The 16230-nt window shown below is 39.3% G+C and overlaps 1 protein-coding gene across 1 annotated transcript; it reads left to right on the top strand.

The window, feature by feature from the left end:
• Positions 1-9325: 9325 nt before the first annotated feature.
• Positions 9326-10251, top strand: LOC129543500 (olfactory receptor 12D1-like). Its single transcript, XM_055406636.2, is given in 2 exon segments — positions 9326-10100; positions 10103-10251. Coding segments are annotated over 2 exon segments (924 nt in total).
• Positions 10252-16230: the final 5979 nt, after the last annotated feature.

Raw genomic sequence — 16230 nt, 5'->3', positions numbered from 1 at the left:
ATCATGTCATCAGCGAATAGTGAAAATTTTACTTTTTCTTTTCCAATTTGTATTCCTTTTAGGTCTTTTTCTGCTCTGATTGCTGTGGCCAAAACTTCCAGAACTATGTTGAATAGTAGTGGTGAGAGTGGGCACCCTTGTCTTGTTCCTGACTTTAGGGGAAATGCTTTCAGTTTTTCACCATTGAGGATAATGTTTGCTGTGGGTTTGTCATATATAGCTTTTATTATGTTGAGGTATGTCCCTTCTATTCCCACTTTCTGGAGGGTTTTTATCACAAATGGATGTTGAATTTTATCAAAGGCTTTCTCTGCATCTATTGAGATAATCATATGATTTCTATTTTTCAGTTTGTTAATGTGGTGTATTAGGTTGATTGATTTGCGGATATTGAAGAATCCTTGCATTCCTGGGATAAAGCCCACTTGGTCATGATGTATGATCTTCTTAATGTGTTGTTGGATTCTGATTGCTAGAATTTTGTTAAGGATTTTTGAATCTATGTTCATCAGTGATATTGGCCTGTAGTTTTCTTTTTTTGTGGGGTCTTAACCAGGTTTTCGGATTAGGGTGATGGTGGCCTCACAGAACAAGTTTGGAAGTTTCCCTTCCTCAGCAATTTTCTGGAAGAGTTTGAGTAGAATAGATGTTAGCTCTTTTCTAAATTTTTGGTAGAATTCAGCTGTGAAGCCGTCTGGACCTGGGCTTTTGTTTGCCGGAAGATTTCTGATTACAGCCTCTACTTCCATGCCTGTGATGGGTCTGTTCAGATTTTCTATTTCTTCTTGGTTAAGTTTTGGAAAGTTGTACTTTTCTAGGAATTTGTCCATTTCTTCCAGGTTATTCATTTTATTTCCAAATAATTGCTGATAGTATTCTCTAATAATACTTTGTATTTCTGTGTTGTCGGTTGTGATCTCTCCATATTCATTTCTTATTTTATTGATTTGGTTCTTCTCCCTTTGTTTCTTGATGAGTCTGGCTAGTGGTTTGTCAATTTTATTTACCTTCTCAAAGAACCAGCTTTTGGCTTTGTTGATTTTTGCTTTGGTCTCTTTTGTTTCTTTTGCATTTATCTATGCCCTAATTTTTACAATTTCTTTCCTTCTACTGACCCTGGGGTTCTTCATTTTTTCCTTTTCTAGTTGCTTTAGATGTAGAGTTAGGTTATTTAGTTGACTTTTTTCTTGTTTCTTGAGGTGTGCCTGTATTGCTATGAACTTCCCCCTTAGCACTGCTTTTACAGTGTCCCAGAGGTTTTGGGTTGTTGTGTTTTCATTTTCATTCATTTCTATGCATATTTTGATTTCTCTTTTGATTTCTTCTATGATTTGTTCATTATTCAGCAGCGTGTTGTTCAGCCTCCATATGTTGGCATTTTTAATAGTTTTTCTCCCGTAATTGAGATCTAATCTTACCGCACTGTGGTCAGAAAAGATGCTTGGAATGATTTCAATTTTTTTGAATTTACCAAGACTAGATTTATGGCCCAGGATGTGATCTATCCTGGAAAAGGTTCCGTGTGCACTTGAGAAAAAGGTGAAATTCATTATTTTGGGGTGAAATGTCCTATAGAGATCTATTAAGTCTAACTGGTCTATTGTATCATTTGAAGTTTGAGTTTCCTTGTTAATTTTCTGTTTAGTTGATCGATCCATAGATGTAAGTGGGATATTAAAATCTCCTACTATTATTGCATTGTTGTTAATTTCCCCTTTCATACTTGTTAGTTATTGTCTTACATATTGCGGTGCTCCTGTGTTGGGTGCATAAATATTTATAATTGTTATATCTTCTTCTTGGATTGACCCTTTGATCATTATGTAGTTTCCTTCTTTGTTTCTTTTCACAGCCTTTGTTTTAAAGTCTATTTTATCTGATATGAGTATTGCTACTCCTGCTTTCTTTTGGTCTCTATTTGCATTGAATATCTTTTTCCAGCCCTTCACTTTCCGTCTGTATGTGTCCCTCATTTTGAGGTGGGTCTCTTGTAGATAACATATATGGGGGTCTTGTTTTTGTATCCATTCAGCCATCCTTTGTCTTTTGGTTGGGGCATTCAACCCATTTACGTTTAAGGTAATTATTGATAAGTACGATCCTGTTGCCATTTTCTTTATTGCCTTGGGTTCGAGTTTATATACCTTTTCTGTGTTTCCTGTCTAGAAAAGATCCTTTAGCATTTGTTGGAGAGCTGGTTTGGTGATGCTGAATTCTCTCAGCTTTTCTTGTCTGTAAAGCTTTTGACTTCTCCTTCATATTTGAATGAGATCCTTGCTGGGTATAGTAATCTGGGCTGTAGGTTATTTTCTTTCATCACTTTAAGTATGTCTTGCCATTCCCTCCTGGCCTGAAGAGTTTCTGTTGAAAGATCTGCTGATATCCTTATGGGAATCCCCTTGTGTGTTATTTGCTGCTTTTCCCTTGTTGCTTTTAATATTTGTTCTTTGTGTTTGATCTTTGTTAATTTGATTAATATGTGTCTTGGAGTATTTTGCCTTGGGTTTATCCTGTTGGGGACTCTCTGGGTTTCTTGGACTTGGGTGATTATTTCGTTCCCCATTTTAGGGAAGTTTTCAACTATTATCTCTTCACGTATTCTCTCATGGTCTTTCTTTTGTCTTCTTCTTCTGGGACTCCTATGATTCGAATGTTGGAGCATTTAACATTGTCCCAGAGGTCTCTAATATTGTCCTCATTTCTTTTAATTCGTTTTTCTTTTTTCCTCTCTGTTTCATTTATTTCTACAATTCTATCTTCTAGCTCACTTATCCTGTCTTCTGTCTCTGTTATTCTATTGTTTGTTCCCTCCAGAGTGTTTCTGATCTCATCTATTGCATTATTCATTGTATATTGACTCTTTTTTATTTCCTCTAAGTCCTTATTAAACCTTTCTTCCATCTTCTCAATCCTTTTCTCCAGGTTATTTATCTGTAACTCCATTTTGCTCTCAAGATTTTGAATCATTTTCACCACCAAAATTCGAAATTCTTTATCAGGTAGATTCCTTATATCTTCCTCTTTTGTTTGTGTTGGTGGGCATTTATCTTGTTCTTTTACTTTCTGGGTATTTCTCTGCCTCTTCATCTTGCTTATATTGCTTTGCTTGGGGTGGCCTTTCCTTCTTCTGGCAGTTTGTGGAGTTCTCTTTATTATGTAGTTTCCTTGCTGTGTGTGGGGTTGGACAGGTGACTTGTCAAGTTTCCCTGGTTAGGGAAGCTTGTGTCGGTGTTCTGGTGGATGGAGCTGGATATCTTCTCTCTGGAGTTCAATGAAGTGTCCAGTAATGAGTTATGAGATGTCAGTGGGTTTGGAGTGACTTTGGGCAGCCTGTATATTGAAGCTCAGGGCTATTTTCCTGTGTTGCTGGAGAATTTGCGTGGTATGTCTTGCTCTGGAACTTGTTGATCCTTGGGTGGTGCTTGGTTTTAGTGTAGGTATGGAGACGTTTGACGAGCTCCTATCGATTAATGTTCCCTGGAGTCAGGAGTTCTCTGGTGTTCTCAGGATTCGGGCTTAAGCCTCTTGCCTCTGGTTTTTGGACTTATTCTTGGAGTAGCCTCTAGACTACTCTATCTGTCATTTCCAAGGTGGTTCCCTCTGTTTTAGCTTCTGTTTGCTGGTCTCTTCAGTGTCTAATTTCCACCCTGACACTAGGGTGTGGGTGGACACTTTTTAAAGGCTCAGTTGTTCAGTCCTGTTCTGGGAAGGGAGGAACACTGCAGACAAATATCTCTGGTGTCTGTGGGGAGTGCTCACAGCGTCTCGGCCACAACTGGGTTTGCCCCCACTCACAGCACGTGTGCTGTCCCAGTCTACACTGCACAGACTCTAGGTTGCTCTGCCGCGAACTGTCCGAGGCCGGCGCTGGGTTGTATGCACTTCCCAGGTCTGAGCGGCTCAAGTTCAGGTTCTCCGGTACTCCACAAAGGCTCAGACTTGGTTGGGCCTGCGTTTTGTGCCTTCCCTGGTCCGAGCAGCTCAAGTTCAGGTTCTCCGGTACTCCACAAAGGCTCAGACTTGGTTGGGCTTGCGTTTTGTGCCTTCCCCGGTCCGAGCAGCTCAGGTGACCAGGTGTTTGGCGAGCATGGTCGCTGCGACTTATCACCTCCCCAGTCCCTCCCTGCCACTCGGTTTTCTGGGTGTACAACCGGTGCACCTTCTCAGGCGGGTATCAACCAGCCCGAGCCCAAGAAGTCTTGATTAGTAACAAGCCTGCCTGCAGTTTGTATCGGATGCTTTTCTGGGGCCGCGGTTGCCCCCTCCAGCTCTGGCTGCCTTCCCTGCCTGTCTCAGTGGGGGATGGGGGATGGGCTGACCGCAGCTGACTCACTCTGCTCAGTCCTTTGTTCTGTGAGCCAGGCTGGCGGAGTCTTCAGTTAGAGCTTTCCACCTTTTCGTGGGGAAGCTATCCCAGTCTGCTTTGCTATCCCCAGTTCTCTCAGATTGTTTTCGCAGCATCAAGCCCAGTCTTCTCTCTAAGCAGTTCAGCCGGCTCCTCCCTGCCCAGCCCCCGCTTGCTAATGGCGTATGCAGGCGTCTGCGCTGCTTCTCTGCTGGGAGTTACCGTTTGGCATGTAATCTGTGGGTTTTAAAAAGATCTTAAAAAAAATAAAGAGGGTTATGTGGCCCTCTGAGGTTCCAAGGCTCACCACAGATTCGCCAGTGATAGTGTTTCCTGGTGTTTGGAAATTTCTCTCTTTTTAAAGCCTCCCTTCCCAGGACAGAGCTCCGTCCTTACTTCTTTTGTCTCTCTTTTTATCTTTTATGTTTTTTCCTACCTCCTTTCGAAGACAATGGGCTGCTTTTCTGGGTGCCTGATGTCCTCTGCCAGCATTCAGAAGTTGTTTTGTGGACTTTACTCCGCGTTCAAATGTTCTTTTGATGAATTTGTGGGGGAGAGAGTGGTCTCGCCATCCTATTCCTCTGCCATCTTGTTCCTTCTCCACTTTTTCCCCTTTTAATGCCTTATTTTTCAGAATGTTCTACTGATTTCTGTTTTTGTGCTCTCTTGATAATTGCAGGAAATATCATTATGGCATGGTGGATAAAAATGTCTTCATAAATTTGAAAGCATAATAAATATTTGCCCTGGGAATACAAGATTACATAATTTATACAACACAATATATATGGGCTTCCTAGGTGGCACAGTAGTAAAGAATCTGCCTGGACAATATATACACAATGTCTAAAATTTTCCAGGAAAAAAAAAAAAAAGGAATGGTAGATAGTAGGTCCAATATTGGCAAAACATTGACGTCAAAGCTGGATGATAGGTACATAAGGGTCTATTACACTACCAACTCTACTTCTCTGACTGTTTGACATTTTCTACAATAAAAAGTTAAAATGACAATCCCAAGCTCCCCATCTATTCCTCCCCCTCACTTTCCCCCTCTGATAACCATAAATTCATTCTCTAAGTCTCTGAGTTTCTTTCTGTTTTGTAAATAAGTTCCTTTGTATCTTTTTTAAGGTTGTATGAGATATTATATGATATTTGTCTTTGCTGACTTACTTCACTCAGTATGACAATCCCCAGATCCATCCATTTTGCTGCAAATGGCATTATTTCATTATTTTGAATGGCTGGGTAATATTCCACTGAATGTATGTTCCACATCACCTTTATCCATTCATCAGTCAATGGACAGTTGGGATTGACATATACATACTGCTATATTTACTCTAGATAACCAACAAAGACCTACAGTAAAAAGATAAAAATAAAGCAAAAAGTTAAAATGAATAAGTGAAGTGCATTCAGCTTTAAATATTTTTTAAATATCCATATTCTTAGTTAGACATGGCAATCAAACCACAAAGAATACATTAAAGTAAACTCTGGAAATAAACAAGGTTTGTATAGTGAAAGAAAGGAATACAACTAATACTTCCAAATGACAAAAGAATATTTAAGAATGTCATGTTTAGCCATACTATAAAGCCCAAAAGAATAAAACATTGAATCGGCCACAAAGTTCATTCAGTTTTTTCCATCAAACCAGTATGTATTTGTTGATCTTGTGAAAAAAGTTGTCCTAACAGTTTTCACTGGAAAATCCAATTATAAACTTAATGATCCAACTTCTGTTATTTATACATAGGCATAGAATGCAATTCTGATGTCATAAAACGCTATAAATAAACAGTATTTCTAGGTTTCTTATAGTGATACTACTTGTGTTTCTTTTTCCATATAAAATATTCATGACCTATTTAATAGAGAAATAATAGAATTTAAAATAAAAAAAATTTAATCTAACACTTAAAAATTGCCATACTTGCCTCACTTTTAGAGGAACCATGGAAAGATTAGAGGTGAACAAGAGAATAGACAAAGATATGCTTTTCCAATCATTCTTGGAAGACGTCTCAGTGGAGAAATCTGCACTCCCAAAAGAAAATATCAACACCCTCCTTCGTAAGTCAAGTGTGTCAGTTTCCTTATGAGAGCTGCCTCCTCAGTGCTTAATGAGCCAACTTGCTCTGAAGAGGGTATATCAGAGGACTGAAGATGGTGGTGACCATCAAATAGAGCAGGGAAATAACTTGAATGTGGACTGAGCAGCAGAGACTGTAATGTACAAGACCATGAGAATTTCACGGCATGTGAACATTATAGCTAGGTAGGAGGACCGTGTGGGTGAGCCTTTCTCTTGCTGACCACAGCAGGAACTGTCAACACAGCCACTACAATCCAGGCATAAGATATCAGAATCAGTCCAAAAGGAATAGTGAGATAACCACACAATGAATGAATGAATGTTGTCACCTGGAACACTCACTCTAGGATCTGAGCAGGCCAGTCTTAACAAAGGAGTGAGGTCACAGCAAAATTGGCTAATATGGTTGGGCCACTGGGCCTCTGCTGGGCCATCAGGGCCACAACCAATCCATCTACCATGAAGCCAAAGAGCCAGGTTATGCCCACCAGCCCCAAGTACTGTCTAGAAGTGAGTGGCAGAGAAGGTAACAATTATTCAGTAGTGATTATATTCCTTGACCACCAATCAGGAGCATACAGTTATCCCTAGAGAGCCAAAGATAAAGAACTGGGTCAAGGAACCAGTCATAGAGATGAATGCCTTCTGTAGGAAGTCCTCCAGCACCTTTGGCATCACTTTAAACATATAACAGGAAGGATGGAAATACAAATACATAGACTCAGAAACATCACTTACATAATAAGCACACAATAATTGCTATTTACTTGTATTATATCATAACATATACTAGAACAAGAAATTATTAATGTGATGAATATACAATGAACCTCTGCATAGCAAAAAAAAAGTGATTGCAATAGAAAGATGGACAAAGGACATGGCATTTACAATTGGAATTAAAGCTTAGATAGATGTCAGAACACATATAGATATCCTTTGGATAAGGCAGATAGAATATTTTTACCTAAAGGGTATAGCAAGAAGTAAAGATACACAATAAGAGACCAGCTTCATTCTCCTAGAGGGAAATGTGAGCTTGGGAATTCCAAAATTAAAGGAAATAATTTAGTGTTAATACCAACAGTGAAAAGTCAGATTGAGAAGAAACAAAGCACTACTACTTTTCCCTATTCCTCTATTTTCCATAGAGCCACAGTAATAAATGAGGGGAATATTTAAAGATAATCATCTTTCTGTATGGAGTAAAGAAATATGACTGACCCTCATGCCTTAAATGTCATAGCCCAATTTCCTTCCATTTTATGCTTTTTCCAAGGAAGTTCCCAAGATGAGAAAGTGTATCCATATCTCTGTCCCAGGAAATGAAAGATAATTTAAGAAAATGTGAGGCCACTGAGAATTGTACTGCCTGTGGTTCTGAAACTAAGAAAGAAACAGGAAAGAAAAGAGGAAAAATGAAAAAAATGGAACTCAAGAATTCCCCAAGGAGAATTCTCTTATATTGCAGGTGTAGAAAGGTATCTTGTTTATTCTTACAATACTCCTCCCAAACCCAGGGGACACCCTCTCTCAGAGTTTATATATCTAAAGAACCATGGATCATAAACAAAAGGAAGAATTTCAGAAAGAAGAGGTTTTGGAATATGAAGAGTTTATAATCCCAATATAAACTATCACTTCAAACATTTTTCTACCCTTTATTTTTCATAGTTTTCTACTGTTTATTTTTCAGAAATGTAAACCTGGTCAACTTTCTTAACTATAAATTTGAACACTGAATCAGGTAGGAGAATGAAACAGGCTCAAATTTGCCCATAGTCTCTGATTTCTTGTTAGTGTTAAATTTACATATCAAGCACTTAGATTTGGTTTCCTATTTAATGATGGACATTGTATTTGTGGATTATGAAGGCTCTCTACTGCCTACATTTTAGTGCCATACCTCTAAATATTCATCAAAGTAAATGAGTAATCTCTAAAGAAGCAGTGAAATAAATTATTTAGTACAGAAAGTCTGATTGCTGTTTTCTTTAAAAGTTAGGAAAAGGTTTTTTTTTCCCCCAAGTGAATTTTTGATACAATTTTGTTTTGTGGGTAGAGAACCAAAAATAACATTTGGCACATCATGTGTATCTTAAGCAGGAGAGATAAAGTTTAACAATATAAAAAACACACATGGTTATTAAGGAAAGCTACTCAGAATTCCTTGGTGCCAGCCTTGAGTAAAGATGTAATAAAGGTTAGATAATTACTCAAAGCTGGGAGGGACTGGGGGCAGGAGGAGAAGGGGATGACAGAGGATGAGTTGGCTGGATGGCATCACCGACTCGATGCACGTGAGTTTGGGTGAACTCCGGGAGTTGGTGATGGACAGGGAGGTCTGGCGTGCTGTGTTTCATGGGGTCACAAAGAGTTGGACACGACTGAGAAACTGAACTGAACTGAACTAAACTGAATTACTCAAAATATTCTCCAGCTATAAACATGAATGTCCCATGGGATCCCTAGAAATGTTTCCTAGTTAATTCACTTTTTTACTGAGGTCACATCAAATCCTTTTCTTTTCCACTCACGGGTTTCCCAAACTTTGTGTATGTGTTCAGTTGTGTCCAACTCTTTGCAACCCCATAGACTGTAGCCCTCTAGAGTCCCCTGTTCACAGAATTTTCCAGGCAAGAATACTGGAGAGAGTTGCCATTTCCTCCTCCAGGGGATCTTCCTGACCCAGGAGTTGAATCCATGTCTCTTGCATTTATAGGTTTTTTCTTTACCACTGAGCCACCAGGTAAACCCCAAAACAGCAATGCTCTCCCTCAAAATATTATTGTCTAGATGGGAAATCCTCAGCTGCTGGACTCTGGTTCCCATGAGAAATATCATTTCATATCTTACTTTGTATTTTCTTTCAAGTGATGCTGAATCAAACCTCAGTCACTGAATTTCTCCTCCTAGGAGTGACAGACATTCAAATACTTCAGCCTGTTCTCTTTTTGATTTTCCTTGCAATTTACATTGTCAGTGTGGCTGGGAATGGAGTCATCTTGATGGTTGTCATCTCTGATCCAAGACTGCATTCTCCTATGTACTTTTTCCTGGGAAACCTGTCATGTCTAGATATCTGCTACTCCACAGTGACTCTGCCAAAGATGCTGGAGAACTTCCTGTCCACCCACAAAGCAATTTCTTTCTTGGGATGCATAAGCCAGCTTCATTTCTTCCACTTCCTGGGCAGCACAGAGGCCATGTTGTTGGCCGTGATGGCCTTTGACCGCTTTGTGGCTATCTGCAAACCACTTCGTTACACTCTTATCATGAATCATCAGGTCTGTACCCAGATGGCTGTCACTATCTGGATCATTGGTTTTTTCCATGCCCTACTGCACTCAGTAATGACCTCTCGCTTAAACTTCTGTGGTTCCAACCATATCCATCACTTCTTCTGTGATGTTAAGCCATTGCTGGAGTTGGCCTGTGGGAACACTGACCTCAATGAATGGCTACTTCATTCTGTGACAGGGACCATTGCCATGGGCCCATTCTCTCTAACCCTTCTCTCCTATTTCTATATTATTATCTATCTTTTCTTCAAAGCCCGTTCTTGTAGCACGCTTCGTAAAGCACTGTCCACGTGTGCCTCCCACTTCATGGTAGTTGTTCTTTTCTATGCTCCTGTTGTTTTCACTTACATTGTCCTGCCTCAGGGAGCTCTGTGGACCAGGAACGGATCATTGCCATTATGTACAGCGTGGTCACTCCCGTACTAAATCCACTGATCTATACTTTGAGGAACAAGGAAGTAGAGGGGGCTTTGAGGAGGATGATCAGAAGGAGACTCTGACCCTAAGAAATCTAGAGAATTCTTCCAAGGCATCAGTAAAAAGGCATGAGAAATTTGAGATATGAAATTATACTGCTTGTCTAATTGTTTACTGTTTGTGAAACAGAAGGCATTATATAAAGAAAAAATAAATGGGAAAGTCCAGTCTAGTTGTGTTAACAGTGTGTGACTAGGTAATGTAAGGGAAACTTGAACAAATAGGACATTAGCCACAAAATCTTTTTTTTTTTTTTTTTTGGCTGTGCTGAGTCTTCATTGCTGTGGCAACCTTTTCTCTGGTTTTGGCGGGTGGGGGCGCTCTAGTCACGGTGCTCAAGTATCTCAGTGCAGTGGCTTCTCCTGTTATGGCAAGCGGGCTTAATTGCTCCATGGAATGTGGGATCTTCCCGGATCGGGGATCACACTGGTGTCTCCTGCATTGGCAGGCAGATTCTTTACCACTGAGCCACTAGAGACGCCCAATTGGAATCTTAATGTTGAATTTGTGGGGGGAGGATATAAGTTGATAAAACTACTTGTTTACATATTGTTGTGTGTTCTTGAATAAAATCAGATACAGGAATTTGCCTCAAATATGCATGTATTATATTGTTGGATAATACTAAGGCTTGTTCATCTGCATGTTTCCTGTAAATTAACATATTATAATGTGAACAATAAAGTTATTATACTGTTATATTTTATGAATTTGAGTATAGGGCTATGGTTACTCAACTAGAAAAATAAATGTTTTTTTAATATAAATTTATTTTAATTGGAGGCTAATTACTTTACAATATTGTATTGGTTTTGCCATACATTGACATGAATCCACCACAGGTGTACATGTGTTCCCCATCCTGAAACCCCCCTCCCTCTTCCCTCCCCATACCATCCCTCTGGGTCATCCCAGTGCACCAGCCCCAAGCATCCTGTATCATGCATCAAACCTGGACTGGCGATTCATTTCGCATATGATAATATACATGTTTCAATGCCATTCTCCCAAATCATCCCACCCTCGCCCTCCACCACAGAGTTCAAAAGACTGTTCTATACATCTGTGTCTCTTTTGCTGTCTTGCATACAGGATTATTGTTACCATCTTTCTAAATTCCATATATATGCGTTATTATACTGTATTGGTGTTTAACTCATATATGAGTTAAGGGAAATTTTTAAGCAGTATATCATTTCTTTTTCTCCAAGCAAGGAAGCAAGTAAATAATTAAAACAAATAATGCTCTGAGTACTAATTAACAGAGATAAATTGTGAACTCTGACTCCAAAGATGCTTTATAATTCAAATGGACAACAACCTGTCAAAGATTACCATAAAATATTGCTAAAAACAGAGGCAGCATAAAAAAAAAAAAAAACCTCAAGAATATCTTTCTTGTTCATTGATATGTTATTTTCCCTTCAATTTCTAGTCATAGAAAATTGAGCTTCAAAATTCTTCCTTATTATTTATTTTGTTTTTGATTTCTATACTTATTTTCACAGATTGTAATGTGATATAATATGATATAATACCAGTGAAAGATGAAGAATTCCTCAGGTTTGTTTTCCTTGCTGCTGCTAAGTCATTTCAGTTGTGTCCGACTATGCAACCCCATAGATGGCAGCCCGCTAGGTTCCCCCATCCCTGGGATTCTCCAGGCAAGAACACTGGAGTGGGTTGCCATTTCCTTCTCCAATGCATGAAAGTGAAAGTGAAGTCGCTCAGTCATGTCCGACTCATAGCGACCCCTTGGACTGCAGCCCACGAGGCTCCTCGGTCCATGGGATTCTCCAGGCAAGAGTACTGGAGTTGGGTGCCATTGCCTTCTCCTTACCTATCACCAAATTTATACTAAGTGAAAGCTATCAAATAGTAATTCAGTTCAGTCATATACGACTCTTTGCGACCCCATGGACTGCAGCATGCCAGGCTTCCCTGTCCGTCACCAACTTCCAAAGCTTGCTCAAACTCATGTACATGGATTCAGTGATGCCATCCAACCATCTCATCCTCTGCCGTCCCCTTCTCCTCCCACCTTCAATTTTTTCCAGCATCAGGATCTTTTCCAATGAGTCAGTTCTTTGCATCAGGTGGCCAAAATATCGGACTTTCAGTTTTAGCATCATTCCTTCCAATGAATATTCAGGACTGATTTCCTTTACAATTGACTGGTTGGATCTCCTTGCATTCCAAGAGACTCTCAAGAGTCTTCTCCAACACCACAGTTCAAAAGTATCAATTCTTTGACACTCAGCTTTCTTTGCTGAAGTATTTTTGGAGCTAACAGACAAGAATTACTATGTTCCTCACATTCTATATTCCATGAAGTGTCACTGGTATAGTGGATACCAGCATTTCCAACTATTTAGAGATATAGGATTCCCTGGTGTCCAGTGGTTAGCATTCTGCACTTTCGCTGCCAAGGGCCTAGGTTCAACCCCTGGTTGGAGAACTAAGATCCCACAAGCCAGGCGGTGTAACCAATAAATAAATAAGACTACTAAATAAATAATAGAGATACAGACTGAAAAGTTATAAAAGGATATTTTGAGTTCATGAACAGACTATTCAAATTATTTACATCCACTTTTGTAAAGCAAAGAATTTGTTTCTAACCTAGCTCACATAGTTCTTCCATCTTCCTACTCTATCTTCTTTTGTCTCTTAATTCCAGTTTTGTATATAAAAGAATGTGTGGGGAGAAGGCATTTTCTACCCTGAACTATCTCAGACTAGAATTTATGTTGATCAGAATTTTTTATGTAATCCAACATACATGGATATTGTCATCCTGCTTATTCAACTTATATGCAGAGCACATCATGCAAAATGCTGGGCTGGATGAAGCACAAGCTGGAATCAAGGTTTCCAGGAGAAATATCAATAATCTCAGATGCGTATAAGACACCACCCTTATAGCAGAAAGTAAAGAAGAAGTAAAGAGCCTCTTGATGGAAGTGAAAGAGGAGAGTGGGAAACCTGGCTTAAAACTCAACATTCAAAAAACTAATATCATGGCATCCAGTCCTGTAACTGCATGGCAAATAGATGGGGAAACAATGGAAACAGTAAAAGATTTTATGTTGAGGGCCTCCAAAATCACTGCAGATGGTGACTGCAGCCATGAAATTAAAAGACACTTGTTTCTTGGAAAAAAAGCTATTACCAACCTAGGCAGCATATTAAAAATCAGAGACATTACTTTGCCAACAAAGGTCCGTCTAGTCAAGGCTATGATTTTTCCAGTAGTCATGTATGAATGTGAGAGTTGGACTATAAAGAAAGCTGAGCACCAAAGAACTGATGCTTTTGAACTGTGGTGTTGGAGAAGACTCTTGAGAGTCCCTGTGACTGCAGGGGGATCCAACCAGTCCATCCTAAAGGAGATCAGTCCTGGGTGTTCATTGAAAGGACTGATGCTGAAGCTGAAACTCCAATACTTTGGCCCCCTGATGTGAAGAACTGACTCATTGGAAAAGACCCTGATGCTGGGAAAGATTGAAGGCGGGAGGAGAAGGGGACGACAGAGGATGAAATGGTTGGATGGCATCACCAACTGGATGTACATGAGTTTGAGTAAGCTTTGGGAGTTGGTGATAGACAGGGAAGCCTGGCGTGCTACAGTTCATAGGGTTGCAAAGAGTCGGAGGTGATGGAGCAACTGAACTGACTGACTGAACATACATGGAGGCTGTAAATTATAGAAGAGCCCACGGTTACCTATTGCTGCATGACACACTATAACACAGATGGTCAAACACTTATTTAATTAAATTGCATTATTCAGTGATTCAGAAATTGGTAAGAGTACAGCAGAGAAGTACGGACTCTGTTTAATGTTTCAAGTCTCAACTGAGATGAATTTATCAACAGATGTATGAAACAATTTGTTAAATTTCAATCTATTTGTATGACAAAAGTTCTCAGAAAAGTAAAAACAAAAGGACACATATTACATGTTATGGCTGTATGTTAGTCTTTTCAAACTATTCTTATATAAGAAGAGAGGGCAGTGACTAGACTAAATTGTGAGTTTTAAGTCATCTTTCTAAGTCCACGTCCAAATCAATGTTAGACTTCTGTTTCATTGTTGATTTCATTTCTCAACCCTATCTATAGGAAATTTTCTCAACAGAAAATTCCTCCAAGTTTTTTTCTAATGAGTAACTTTGGGAACTGTCTCTAAGGCCAAAGTGATTTCTTCTGCTGCCAAAATCTTTCTGATCCCAAAAGAGATAAATATTGATAATGCTCAGCTTCTAAACTACATTATCTTTACCTGGTCTCATCAGTGTATGCCAAGGTCCTGGATTCTTTGTTCTTTCCCATCTACTCACCAATATCATTAGATAGAATGAATATTTCTAAGGTCACCATTTATAGAGATTAGGGAAGCCAGAAGCAGGAGTTGAAGACATCATTTCGCAAATGGGAACAGCCTTCCAAGTGGACCATAGAGAGTTCAAGTTCTGCACTTGATGGACTGCATAACGTTTTGTGTATCTGTTTCCAGTGTGGTACATAAATCAAGTCATCTGTAAGAAAATATATTAAAATTCAATTAAAATTGCTACTGTAGAACTGTCTAGTTGGAAGTTAAATATGTAAGTCTAGATTAGGAAAATAAGTTGAAATTAAAGGTATAATTGGAGAATTATATGTTTATAGATATATAAAGCCCAGAACTAGAAGACAGAGAAAAGGAGATGGCCAGAAGTCCATAATAAGGAAGAAGAGCAGTAACCAGTCAAGGAGACTGGGAAGGAGTCTACATGGTGGATCTCCTGAATGCAGATTTTTTAAATTAGAATATAATCACTTTACAATGTGTTTTAATTAGAATATAATAGATTTACAATGGACTTCCCTGGTGGCTCAGAGGGTAAAGCATCTGCCTGCAATGCAGCAGACCTGGGTTCAATCCCTGAGTTGGGAAGATCCCCTGGAGAAGGAAATGGCAACCCACTCCAGTATTCTTGCCTGGAGAATCCGGTGGATGGATGGATGGAGGACTGTAGGCTACAGTCCACAGGGTCGCAAAGAGTTGGCCATGACGGAGCAACTTCACTTTCACTTTCTTTCACAATGTTGTGTTAGTTTCCACTGTACAGAAATGTGAATAAGCTATATGTATGCATGACTGAGCGACTGAAGGGAACTGAACTGAACTGATGCACATATCCCCTCAAAATTTGTTTCAGATGCTGATGGCATGGATACCAGTGGCATGGATTTTAGTTACTAGAGAGTAGAAACAGTGAAGCATGTTAAGCTGCTGATGAAACATGAAACTAACTGGAAGTGAGTTGATTAGAGAAAGCTCAAAAAGGATAACAATTTAAAAGGTGAGAAAGGGTCTGAAATGAAGGACATTTTATAGGAAATAAAATTTCTAGCCATTGGTATAAAGTTGATGGATGAAGAAATTAGATAGATCAATGTTTCCAACCCATGTTGCTAGGACAATATTTTGTTGGTAAAAAGTTTTGTTCTTAAAATGGAAGAGGACTTTTGGGGGAAGACAATGTATCGTCCTCTCCTGCCTTCACTTTTCATTAAACAGTTTATTCATTTTCTGACGAATAACGTATTTAGCATTCCAAGCACTAGAGATACACAAGAGAGGAAAACCTTGTTAGGGAGACCAACGTTAACTAAATAACTTAAATATTTAAACAAAATAAATGTGATTACATCCTCCATATTACAACTTCAGCAATTGACTAAGAACCTAGAAAGGAAGGGTTGTCTTTGTCAAAGAGGCCATGGAAGACTTTCCTAAGAAAGTCACCAATAGAGCCAAGGTTAGAAGGATGAGCAAGAGCTGACTCAGAGCGATGAGAAGGAACATGGTCCATACAAGGCAATGCAGTGCAGACAGTGTTGCTGGGAGTAGATGATAATGAATTGTGGTGCGAGATGCAGCTGATGACATGAAGCTCAAAACCAAATGAGCTTTTCAGACATGGTAGGGTTTTTCATATATAAGTGATATC

This window comes from Moschus berezovskii, chromosome 23 (genome assembly GCF_049115385.1).
Source record: "Moschus berezovskii isolate FMDL1 chromosome 23, NW_MosBer_1.0, whole genome shotgun sequence".
NCBI classification, from domain to species: Eukaryota; Metazoa; Chordata; class Mammalia; order Artiodactyla; family Moschidae; genus Moschus; species Moschus berezovskii.
The sequence above is the reverse complement of the archived record's forward strand: the minus strand, read 5'-3'. Positions and strand labels throughout refer to the sequence as shown.